Source organism: Cynara cardunculus, unplaced genomic scaffold (genome assembly GCF_001531365.2).
Source record: "Cynara cardunculus var. scolymus isolate 2C unplaced genomic scaffold, CcrdV1 Un_Scaffold_4548, whole genome shotgun sequence".
NCBI classification, from domain to species: Eukaryota; Viridiplantae; Streptophyta; class Magnoliopsida; order Asterales; family Asteraceae; genus Cynara; species Cynara cardunculus.
In genome coordinates this window covers 21,036-34,469 of record NW_020201949.1, presented here as the reverse complement: position 1 = coordinate 34,469, position 13,434 = coordinate 21,036, and the positions used below count along the sequence as shown (strand labels likewise).

General features: G+C 34.7%; 2 protein-coding genes across 2 annotated transcripts; one reads left to right on the top strand and one right to left on the bottom strand.

The window, feature by feature from the left end:
• Positions 1-4,214: 4,214 nt before the first annotated feature.
• On the top strand, positions 4,215-4,640 carry LOC112504076 (uncharacterized mitochondrial protein AtMg00810-like). The gene has a single exon (XM_025108046.1). The coding sequence runs from the start codon at positions 4,215-4,217 to the stop codon at positions 4,638-4,640; it is 426 nt and encodes a 141-aa protein (XP_024963814.1).
• Positions 4,641-6,560: 1,920 nt separating this feature from the next.
• Positions 6,561-9,248, bottom strand: LOC112504077 (ethylene-responsive transcription factor WIN1-like). Its single transcript, XM_025108047.1, has 2 exons — positions 9,166-9,248; positions 6,561-7,065 (listed from the first exon to the last, which is right to left on the bottom strand). The coding sequence occupies exons 1-2, from the start codon at positions 9,246-9,248 to the stop codon at positions 6,561-6,563; spliced, it is 588 nt and encodes a 195-aa protein (XP_024963815.1).
• Positions 9,249-13,434: the final 4,186 nt, after the last annotated feature.

The window sequence follows — 13,434 nt, the reverse complement described above, 5'->3', positions numbered from 1 at the left end:
AATTTTCTTTTTAAGCTCATAGCACTATGTTTATAAATTGTTCTCTGTGGAGACTTTGGTTTTTAAAATTTTATCTTTTCCATAGAGAGCTCCTCTTTTTCTACAGTTAGAAGCTCTATTTCTCTTTCAAATAAACTCTTTTCTTTTTCTAAAGCCTTTCTATTTGCTTTTTCATCAGAGAGCTTATGTTTTGTAGCTTTGCAAAATCTTGAGTTAAAATAGAGATGTTTTGCTTATGTTTAGAATGGGAATAGCCAGAAGTAGAGCACACCTGAGAGTCGGAGCCAGATCCAGACTCCTCTCCATCATGATTAACAGCCATGCAATAGAAGTAGGCTTGGTCCTCTTCATCTGAGGTAGAGTTAGAGACCCAGTTCTCTTGTTCAGACATAAGACTCATCTGAGGTCGGTTGTACTTATATTTGTTCTTGTAGTACAACTCATCCTTGACCAGAGGGCCTTTGCACTCTTTAGAGGAGTGGCCCCTCCTTCCGCATCTGAAGTATCGAACCGCATGCTTCTTCTTCTCAGCTGTTCTTCCTCCTTCTTGATCAATTGAGAATGAGGGTTCTTTGGCTCAAAACTTTTCCCTCTTCCTCTATCGCTTCTACTTCGTCTCTTATCAAAGACTTTTTTTCCAAACTTCCTCTGAAACTCCTTGGTGATGAGAGCCAAGGATTGTGCAAAGGCACTAATGTCATCATCTTCAGAGCTTTAAGTTCTGTCTTTTTCATCACTCTCTATCACCAGAGATTTCTTTTCTGTTCTTCTATCCTATCTCGATATTATTTCTCTAGATGGTTGGCTGGATCCAGTCTCTTTGGAGTCAGAGACAAGAGCTAGCGGTCCAGCAAGAGGGACCTTGTTCTTCTGCACCTCTTGTTCTTGTGCCTACAAGGTGCCGTAGACATCATGTAGCATCCACTGTTCTAAATCTTGATTCTCTTGAAGGGACATCGACAAGTTTCTACATTCGTCATTCAAGCTTTTCAAGAAGAGCATGTTGTTCTCTTCTTGTGTTCTAATCACGTCGTACTTTTTGCACTTGTTCATTAGAGTGTTGAAATGATGATACGTCTGCTTGAGAGACTTGTCGGGGATGGCCTGAAAACTATTATACTCATTTAGAAATTGAGCACACCTGTTCTTCTTCATTTTGATCCCGCCATCAAGCTGATTGGCCAACTGATCCCATAAATCCTTAGCGGATTCACAGGCATCCAAGGATTGGACGATTTCATTTGGGAGAGCTATTATCAAAATCCTTTTGGCCTTTTTGATCGATCTCCACCCTTCTTTTGTCTTCATTGTCCCAATATCTTTGGAGTTTGGGAACACATCTTGCAGGAATTTCAACGGTATCTCCAACGGGTGGAACCTTAGGGATTAGGGTCATGGGAACATAAGTGTCGTTAAGAATAGATTCATGGAGTTCAAATTTGAGACCTTATTAAAAGTTTATCATCTTGATCTTCGATTAGGCGTATTCATCCCGAATGAGAGTAGGAGGTTTTGTGAGGGAACCGGCACTATACATCGAGTTCCAAAATTGATTACATATTTCAGATTTGTTTTGGAGAAAAAGAAAATGGGAAGTTTTAAAGATTTCAAAGGATTCTAAACTTTAAAGACTTGCAGTCTTGAAGAATACTAAAAGCAGTTGTTTTTTAAAAAGAAGTAGATCTAAGATCTGGAATGGAAAACATTTTATAAAACAATTAACCAACAATAAAGGATTATCCTATTGCATATAGATCGACTAATCAATTGATTTGATTAGCAGGCTCTGATACCATTTGTAGGAACCCAAATTCCTCTTAAGTATCAAGAAACACAGTTAAAAAGAGTTTGAGTGGAAGCAAGTAATGTGTAAATTATCTAGGTTAACAGATTCAAACAAGACAATAAGAATGAAATCTTTTTGAATAAATCAGTTGCTTTATTAGATAAAGAGTATAAGAACAATCTCTCGATCTAACTTAGTATTCTCTCAAAATCTCTATAGTGGGAGCGTATTCAAAGTTGGCAAATCTTCAGTTTTATAACCTAAAGAGGATACCTCCTTTTATACAACTATGTAAAACAGAATCTCCTAAATTCTAGGCTTCAAACTTTGGCTTCTTATTCAACGTTCTCAGCTTTCACGTTCCTTGGAATGTGGAACGACTTGTGTGTACGTGGCATATTCTGTTTAGTGACTTGGAGATAAGTCTGAACTACTTGTGCGCAAACTAGGGGAGTAAGAGACTTAGAGGCTCTGCATGTATTGTGCAGAGACTATGTGTCTAGAATGTAGCACTGCATCAAGTACTTATGCTTTTCGACGCTTAATTCTTGATCTTTCTCTGGGTTGAGCACGAATTTGTATGTAAGACACTTAGCTCTTTGAATAAGAGCTCTGTCTCTTAGTAACTTCTGCATAAGAGCTCTTGGTCCAGACTGCTTCAATCAACCAAGTCCTAAATGAGTAGAGTAAGAGACTTCCTACTTATACTTTTACAAGTAGGGTTCTAACAAACGCAATTTAGAAGCTACAGGGCACGTGGCAAGCTTTAAAAGGAAAGCTTGTTTTGCTACAGTATACAGTCCTTTTGACTATATATGAGCAGTCCTCTTTCATAAAGTAGGTAAACACATTTAGAGTCAAAGGAGTGGCTCCGTACTTTACTATACTTAGAAAGTTATGGGTTTGGCCTTTGTGTGTAAAGGACAAGACAAAAACAATCTTGCTTGGCAAGATTCATTTGATTGCTAAAACACTGGAATGACGCTGAAAGGTCTCATCAGTGTTCGCTGAATCATGCACAGACTTCACACATTTGTAGACGAGCTTGTTATCATTGAACACCGCTTTAGATCATGAACTTGCTGGTCTCTAATCTTCTGTTTTAGTCTTTGACGTCACTGAAGTATTTGTGGTGTGAGTTTTGTCTTATTTTAGTATATTGGTCTCTGGATGAATTGCAATACATGTTCAGCGATCACTGAACACACTCAATGAAGATCGCTGAAACTGAATAACATAAATAATACACTTCGATAGATAAAAAGATCATCATCAAATCATTGAGAGAGAGGATCAACAACTACTCTACAACTACTCTCTGGGTTGGAATGGGTGACTTCTAGATTGCCCTTTGCTGAATAGAGAGAGGGTAGTCATGCTTCCTCCAATTGTATATTTGGATGGAATAGAAGGCCTATACACAGGCACAGCGATATGTGAACCAACTAGCTACATATGTAAAAATCTTCAAGGAAAGTTCTTCTTCAGAATATTTGATCTACACAAATACAATTCTGAAACCTTGAAACAAATGAATAACTCAATGGAGAAAAGCTTATGTAAAAGACCAAGGATTGTCTCACATGAAGATTGGCCCAAAGTCAAGAAGATGATTATTTGGATGAAGAAAGAAAATGAATCACAGTTGAACTACAATGCCATCATCCAAAAGAAGTTTATTCCAATTCTAATTGATAGAGGGTTTGACATTTGAAGCAAAGGGGGAGATTGTGAAATCAAGAATAAAATGCTTCAAATTGTCTAAGTGTTAAATCTGAAGACTTCTCTTCAGAAGTCTGAAAGATCTAAATTCAGAGTTCGAGGGAAGAAATCATCTGAGTCTTACCTCTAAAGACTTCTCTTCAAAAATTTGAGAAACCAGATTTCTGAGGTCGGGTAAAGACTTCAGACTTCTATATGCATCTAAGTGATAACTCTAAAGAGCAGACTTCAGAGTTTAGGGAACAGACTTATGACTTGGACAAGCAACCAAGTAATAAGTCTTAAGAGACATAATCTAAAGAAGTAATAAGTTTGAAGAGACAAAGTCCGAAAACCAAGAGTTCAAAGTGAGAATAACACTAAACTAGCCATACTTGGATAATTCGCAAGACAAAGCTTCTAAGAATCAAATATTATCAAATATGGTATCTTGGCACGTGTAATAGATTGATAGGACTGTCTTTTATGCACTGTAATTATAGTCATTCTTTTTGTGTATAAATATATAGCTTATCAGTCTTTTGTAATAAAAAATAGCCAATTCTTGTAATTCTTTCCTTGATCAATAAACAAATCATTCTTCTCAAAGCTTTTTTTTGTCTGCATATTATTCTTTTGATATCTCGATATACTCTACGGGACTTTCAGATCTTCTTACGAGATCGGGCAAAGTCTCAAATACACCCTTGGAACACAACTACATCTCATGCATGGTTCAGGTGCTCCACTTCGTGATCCCACCCTCTACTGCCAGCTAGTGGGTTATCTTGTCTACCTGACAGTTACTCGTCCCGATATTGCTTATGTTGTTCACATTGTTAGCCAATTCATGGTTGCCCCATGTTCCGATCACTATGCAGCTATTTTTTGCATCTTTAGATACCTTAAAGGTACTATGTTTCATGGCGTATACTTCTCCTCCAAATCATCTCTTGTCCTTCAAGGTTATTTTGATGTTGATTGGGATGGGGATCTGGCAGATCGTCGGTCAACCACCACATATTGTTTCTTTTTAAGCAATTCTATTATTTCATGGTGCAGCAAAAAGCAGTCCTTAACTTCGCGATCTAGCACCGAGTCTGAGTATCGTGCTATTACCGATATAATTCAGGTGCTTCTTTGGCTGCATTGATTATCGTCTGACATGGGAGCTCAAAAAATATATCCAAGAATAACATTGTTTCAAGTTTGAAAAAAAAATCCATTTTAATTGACGTTTTGAAACAGACTTGGACCAAAAACCAGTTTAAACCAAGTATAAAAACCTTAACGAAAAATAGAAAAGAAAAACAAGCAAACAAAGACACTTACATGTTGAAATCAAATAAATTGAGGATTTCACATGGTATTTTGATTAAAGTTTATAAGGCTTATTTCGTGAAGCCATACCTACCATGTAAATGTGTAACTCATCGCATCGTGTTGAATATGCGAGTGAATAGAAAAATTAATTATCATATACGTATTTTTCCTAGTTAATTATCTTTAGTTATTAAATAGATAAATTATATTAAACTAAAATATATCCTGTAATATTTTTTTATTTTGAAAAAACTAATTCCAAAAATTTCGTTTTAGAAAACTTATCATTTTGTATTCAATTAAGAGAGCATATTATATCTTTTATAAAATTGGTTAAGGAAATATTTATAACTTCCTGAGCACGAAATAGAATGTATTTTACCTTTGTAAACTATTAAAGCAACCCTTATAGAAATAAACAAAAATAAAGTTTTTAAAATTAGGTTTCAGAGAATAATAACGATAATGAAGTACTTATATTTTACTATAATTTGTCCATATATAATTACAATAAAAAAACTAACATTATATTAGAAGTAAACTATAGTTTTTATTTTGATCATTAGTCTAACAGTATTCATGAAATATCGGTTAAATATTATGTGTGCACTGCACAATACATGAGTTTTACAGAAATATGATAATTAATTTGTAAAAATTAGAGTATTATTGTCATAATAAATAACTATTTCATATATCAATTGATTAATCGTTTTAAATGATAAAATTCATATATAAACAATTCACTTATAAACCGGTGTTTACCAATTTTTTTGATAAAGTGTGGAAAAAAAAACACTATAAAGAAGATACAATTAACCAAGCATTTTAAGTAGATAGTTTAAATGAAAGGTAATTACCACTAATTATCATAGTTTGTATTTAAACTATAATATAGAATAAAAATTAATAAAGATATAATAACAGACGAATATTATCATCGATTCAATATGTTGCAATACACAAATTTGGTATTTAAAACCATTCAAAGATACAACGTGAATATAATTAAATATTTGATATTAAATATGTCAAAATACAGTTGTATAAATATTATTTGGTTTATATTATCCACAAGATATACATATACAGATCATAAATTTGATACCATTTTGGTATTTAATATCTATACAAACGGGTTTAATACCCTATTGTTGTATGGCCCCAAACCTTCAACAGCCTCCTACAACTTTTTATTTCATTTCCCTTGCTTTTATTATATATAAATTAAAAATTTATAGAAACAGTATTTAACATTTGTATTTTTATATATGAAAAAAAAATAGGGCAAATTGCATGAAAAAATAACGTACTTTAACTTGATTTTTATTTTGGGTAACGTACTTTCAAAACTTTTATTTTGGTACATAAGATATAAAATTTTAAACATTTAAGTACCCGGATAACTGGTTGAAGTATTAACTGGTTATCATACTGATGTGGCGAATGATGTGGTATCCAACTCGGTATTATTTGTTGACCTAATCAGTGACGTGGATTTTTTTTAATCTAAAATTAGTCTTTTTTTTAAGTCTAAAATTAGTCTTCACTGGTTACCCGGGTACTTAAATGTTTAAAACTTTACATCTTATATACCAAACTGAAAGTTTTGAAAGTGTGTTACCCAAAATAAAAATTAAGTTAAAATACGTCACTTTTTCATGCAATTTACATACTACTCCTAATTTATATATGTTATAATACTATTTAAACATTTTATATTATTATATTTATACCCCAAAAACATTATCTAATTCCAGTCGAGCAATTCCTCTATCATCTGCATTGCCACCCTATTTTCTTCCTCTATGCTTTCATCGCCGCCGCCGCCCCCAGTGGGACAACCATCGTCCGTCACCGTCGGAGACAAAGATTCCGATGATCTTGAGAGCGACGTCGTTTCCTCCTCCTCACTTGCCCTTTCTTTTCTCTTGCCACCGAGCTCAACCCTCATCACCCAGCCGGAGCCGGACCTTTTTCCGGCGTGTTTCTGCCACACTCCGATGTGGGAATTATCACTGTCGAGACGTAAACATGTGAGCGACGGTGCTGGGTCCTTGCAGCATTTACGGAGCTTAGCGGTGAGGGTATCAGCCGGAATTTCCGCCGGAGAGTTATGGCTGCCAGGTAGGGACTTGTTTCCCACCGGAAAATTCGTTTTCGCATTCTGACCGTTCATCAAGATGGCTGCTTGATCGTAGGCTCTTGCGGCTGTTTCAGCCGTATCAAATGTACCCAGCCAGATCCTTCGCTTCCTGCATTGTACAATAATGTCTTCTTTGTAAATATATTACTGTAATACATTAAATTATTTATTTTATTAAATTAAATATAGTATAAAAAAGAAAATTCTTGAGAAGTCAAATTAGGTGAAATACTGCGGTGTATCACATACATAAATACTATTCTAAAAGACTCGTACTAACAGCTGTAGTGCCACACTGTGGCTCATAGTGTCTCATATTATTTTAGATATGTGGTATGTAATGAACTAGTTTGTGGTTTTAGTAAGGTGACATTTGATTTTTCTTATTTTTCAATATTTTATTTATTAGTTTTTAACATATAACTTAATTTAAATTATTTAATATTATTGACTTCATTGAGTGATAGTTGAAAACATGCATAGGCATATATAAGTATATATATAGGGGTCCATTCAAGGGAGAACTGGTTAGTTTGTGGTAACCGTGAGATCCAATCTCAACCATAAATCAATAGATAAATTATAAAATTTTTAATTATGATAATTTTTAATTAAAATTTTAATGCAAGAACATTTTAGGTATTTTATCTCCTCTCTCCTCTCTTCTCCCTCCGTCCCCGTCTTCCGGCCACCGTCCTTCGGTGATACCACAGTGTGATGCTCAAGCACATATAAGATGCATTGTGATACCACTGTGTTACATATCCGATCGATCGCACAAAGACCACAATGTGATACCCAATCACATATAAGATGCATTGTGATACCACTGTGGTATCACCGGAGAACGGTGGCCGGTGGCCGGAGGCCGGGGGACAGAGAGAGAAGAGAGGAGATAGGAGAGAGAAGAGAGAATACCTAAAATGACCTTGCATTAAAATTTTAATTAAAAATTACCAAAATTATAAATTTCCTAATTTATCTATTGATTTGTGGTTGAGATTGGACCTCACGGTTAACACAAACTAATTAGTTCTGATTTGATTAGGCTCATATAAATATATATATAAGGTTGGGTTCACGTGAGACCAAGGGTTTTTCGTGAGACCCGTAAGACCAATTTATGTTCATTGATCAAATTTATAAACTAATGATCTAATGGTCTAAAGTTGCAAGGTGGCAATTTCGTAATTAGTGAGAAGTCTCGTGACGTTTATGAATGTTCAGATCTGACGATTATAAATCTAATTCAAGAATTGAGAATTGGTCTTACGGGTCTCACGAAAAACCATTGGTCTCACATGATCCCAAGTATATATATATATATATATATATATATGTGATATAGAGATCTGTCCTCATAAGTCACGTCTTGAAAAAATGTTGTAGCTTCGTCATGGCTCCTAAAACTTGAGGCTTGAACTCGTCGCTACGTACGGCACACCTAATGCCATTTCGAACCATGGTAAATACTTGTAAAACATGCTACATAAATTGTACAACATGAATCTTTTTTTTATATTTTACTTTTTTAATTATAGTTGTCTGAGTCGGTTTATGTACACCTTGACTAATCCCAAAAAGTACCGGAGAACATCCAAGAAAAACCCTAGTTAGCCTGCATGATTTTGGAAGAAAATTTCCACAGACCCAAAACTTATTATCTAACCCCACATGTTATCTTCTTTATGTTATGTGCACATTTGTTTTAATTTAGTACACATTTTTATTAATAAATATAAAAACAAAACATTCTTTATAACTCAAAAGACATGAAAAAAAAACGATATAACACTATCAATACGTGAACTTTTGACATATTTTGCGAAAATTTTAAAGCAATGGTAACAAATTTTTGTTATCCATGGAATAAGTACTCGTTATACAAAACATGGATTTGATTGTTTATGATTTTTTATCATATGGATAAAAACATGTTAAAACAAACAAATGTGAAATTCAGAATAAAATAAATTGTTGATGTATTAAATTATTACAATTTACTTATTTTGCGTTATCAGAATGTATATCATTGATTTAATATATATATAATTAAAATCAAATAAAAACATGAACAAGAGTAATTGATATAGTATTTCTTTTTCCTCAAAATAATAGTTGATATAATTATTTAAAACGATGTAAACATGATAATATAATAGTTTTTATATAATTACAACATTAAAAATAATATAGTTGGTGAACTTACAAGAGTGGGTGTCGGATCTCAGATACCCAAGACCCCCATTGTCTCTGCCTAACCCCTCTGAACTTCTTCGATTGTACTTCCATATCTTCTTCTCTCTCTAGAAATTATATTAATATAGATGTATATATATATATATATAGAGAGAGAGAGAGGGGATGCTACAGGGAATAATTATGATCCAGCTTCCTCCAATTTAAGGGGAGAGAGAGAGAGAGATTAAAAGAGTGAAATGTGGATACACAATGGTCCTCTTTGAAGAGACGTAGGGGCTGTTTGGCAGTTGCTGAATGATTTTGTACAGAATGGTTAAGTGGTCAGAATGGTTAAGAGGGTCAGAATGGTTAAGTGCTAAATGAAATATGGTTGTTTGGTAAATGTTCTCTGAATGATAACAAATTACCATTTTAACCCTCTGTATGATTTAGTACTGAATGAAATATAGCTGTTTGGCAGATATCTGAATAAAACAATTACTTTGTAAATATAACTACATATTTCATATTAATCCAAACAAACATAACATTACTTGTTCAAAACAAGTTTTCATATTAATCAAATACAAACGTATCAAACACTCATATGTTCACCAAGCTCCCTGTTAAACCCACCAAGAACAACTACCACACCTACAGAAAAGCCCTCTAATACCCATGATGAACCTATTACATCACCACCATAATCACCACAATCCACCCAACCCATTGTGCATAGCGCTGCTAATACATTTGTGCAGAAAAACATGAAACCACATAGAATTAAAACCAGAAGTGAATGTCTAGAATTAAAACCAGAAGAACAAAAGAAAGGAGGGTAGTTATTGAGCAGTCTGATAAGGAAGTAGAGACAGCAAGAACAGCAAAGAAGAAAAGAAAAGTAGGGAAGCAGAAACTGGGAATAGGGTTTTGCCAAAGGAGGTTTATGAGGGTTTTGGGAGGTTGGGTTTGGGTAGCTTGGAATCGAAATGGAGAAGCAGAATCATAGGAGAAGCAGAGGCGGACCTGAGCAGAATCATCGGAGAAGCAGAGGCGGGCCTAGTCGCCGGCGATGGAGACGATGGAGGCGACAGACGGAGACGGAGACGACAGACGATTGTAGGATGGGGGTGGCGATTTGCAGACCGGCGACGAGAGGGTGGGGGAGGGGCTGTGAAGACCGACGACGATGACTCTGGTAAAGGGTGGGGGAGGGGCTGTGAAGACCAGCTGGAGAAGATGGAGAAGATGGAGGAGGGTGAAGGAGACGATGACTCTGGTAAAGGGTGGAGAAGGGTAAAGTGGGAAGAATTGTAATCTGAATGGTTTAGTGGTACCCTCAATGCAAAATGGTTAAGAGGGAGTTTGTAACCATTAAGAGGCATTTTTTTTTGCCAAACAACTTCAACCTCTGACCGATTAAGAGGTTGGCTCTTAATGTCACCATTAAGAGCCAAACAAACAGCCCCGTAGACCATGTATGTGTTTATATATACATACATTACCCAACAAAGTCAACAAGTCATTATATAAACTATCTGTATATGGAGTAAGATAGCTTATTTAAAATTTGAATGTATACCCAAAATAGAAAGTTAATGTAATATCATTACTAAAAAAGAAATCCGGTATTTATAGAATATTTTTGTATTAGCTGACTTAACAACTATCCTTCAGCTAAACATATAATTATCAATTCTTATAATGTGAATGTGTTTAAACATGCACTAAATGCTTTATAACTTGTTTTTATATATATCTTATAAGTGGGTTTTCGTAAAAAAAAGATGTTTTGCATATATGAAGTATTGTTGTCATTAGAGGGATGAAAGGTGATGCTACCATTAATGATGAAGGATTTGTATAAATATAATTAATACAAGAGTATATATGTATTTTTTATGTATAAAATATACTCTAAATGATTTTTTGTATACAATCAGTATTTTTAAGACATGTTATATTTGAATGGTGAAGTATTCAAATTAATATTTAAAGGAAAGAACGCAATAAAAGTTATCACCTAACAAATTAAAGTTGGTCACTTGGACTTCAAAACTAACTCGAGTAAATGAGGTTGGACTTGTTCTTCATGCCACTTGTATTTCTTTCTCCTCAACCAATATCCTATGCCGCTTATGGTTACATTGCTACATTAAATACTAAAATTTAAGAATACTATGATTGTGTATTGTGGTTGAAAATTTAATTCTATGGTTGTTTCTGGTTTTTGCTTTCAAATTTTATATGTAATTTTGATATATATTTTTAATTTTCTTAAACATAATAACAGAATAATTTTTTTTGTTAAACTTTCCTCATCTGATCATTTACATCATGGGATATTTATAAGATGACAAAGAAGAAAGGCATGGCAGATGTATATGAAGGTGATATATTATATGCAATCTACTTCTGTGATAGGATATGGATGTAAATGTCTCAAAATCATGCCACTTCGTTGTTACATTAGAACATAATGTGCATCTATTCATGCATGTATACATAGTATGCACTTGTTGAAGTCTTTCGTTTTACAAAATTGATAATAAAATTGAATGCAACCCCAAGATATTTTGAACACAAAACTGGAGTTCAATCAACTATAGTGAACTCAACACATGATTGTAGGAAAATTGATTGGAAGTGGTCATCAGAGAATTAGTCTTTGCGTAGGTTCTAAAACTTAGGTAGTCAATTGCAGTAGTTTTTGTTTTTGAATTGTTCTTACTCTGGTAGAATCTATGTCCTGTTTTTCTTCCTATTTTTCTGCTTTCTGTTTCTTGTGTAAGCTATTTAAACCCGTGCTTTCTTTTGAATTTTATGGATCACTACGTTTTGGGAGCTCATAGCAAACTTACTTCTTTTCTGTCTCCCGAGTTATCTCTGTTTTGTCAATTGGTATCAGAGCAAATACAAGAGGCCCATAAGTGGGTAACTAAAACAAGTGAGAGTTCAAGAAGTGAAACACGAGTGTGTGTGAGAGATGGCGGGTGAGTCAAAAGATTTTCAAAACCCTTGTGTGCCTATGTTTGATGGGGACTACGATCATTAGAGCTTGTTGATGGAGAATTTTCTTCACTCAAAAGAATATTGGTGTGTGATTGAAGTGGGCTACAAGGAAGCCACAGTTAGAGTACAACTGCCAGCAGCACAACAAAAAGCATTGGATGAAGCAAAACTCAAAGACCTTAAGGCAAGCAACTTTATTCCAGGCTATTGACAAATCCATATTGAAGACTATTACTCTGAAGGAGACTACAAAACAACTATGGGATTCGAAGAAAGTAAAGTACGAAGGAAACACATGGGTGAAGCGGGCTCAGTTGCAAAGGTTTCAAAGGGAATTTGAAACCTTGGAGATGAAGATGGGAGAGCCGGTGACCGATTATTTTGGAAGAGTAATGTTCACAACAAATGATATGAGATATTGTGGAGAGGACATGAACGATGTTAAGATCGTTGAAAAAAAAATACTTCAAACATTAACAGAGAATTTCAAATTTGTTGTTTGTTCGATTGAAGAGTCCAAGGACATTGATCAATTAACGGTCGATGAGTTACAAAGTTCTTTATTGGTGCATGAGCAGAAAGTGCGACGTAAGAGTGGTGAAGAACAAGTATTAAAAGTTGAGTACAAACCTAACTTGGGGGCAGCTTTGCAAGAGGAGATGGTAGTAACAGTTCAAGGGGAAGAGGAAGAGGAAGAGGAAGAACACAACCGGAGTTTAGATCGACCATTGAATGCTACCGGTGTCATAAGTTAGGACATTTTCAATATGAGTGTCCCAGTCTTGAAAGGGGTGCAAACTACGTCGAGTTCGATGAAAGTGAAGAATTGCTTTTAATGGCCCATGTTGAAATTGACGGGAACGGTAACAAAAAAAATATGGTTTCTTGAATCCGGGTGTTCGAACCATATGACGGGCAACAAAGACTGGTTTTTTGACATTGATGAAGGTTTCAAACATACAGTAAAATTGGGCGACAGTTCCATGTTAGTTGTTACGGGAAAGGGAAACATTAGGTTTGAGGTTGAGGGTATAACCCAAACAATAACAAATGTTTTTTTTGTTCATGAGTTAACTAACAATTTTTTAAGCATTGGATAACTACAAGAAAAGGTTGTAGCTTTTGTAATTGAATACAGTGCATGTAGAATCTGCCATCCTCGAAGAGGGTTGATTCTAAACTCAAGGATAACGATGTACCAAATGTTCGCAGTGTCGGCTGTTATAAAGCCTCTCTCAGATAGATGTTTAAAGGTTGATGAACGGGACACAACAAACCTTTGGCC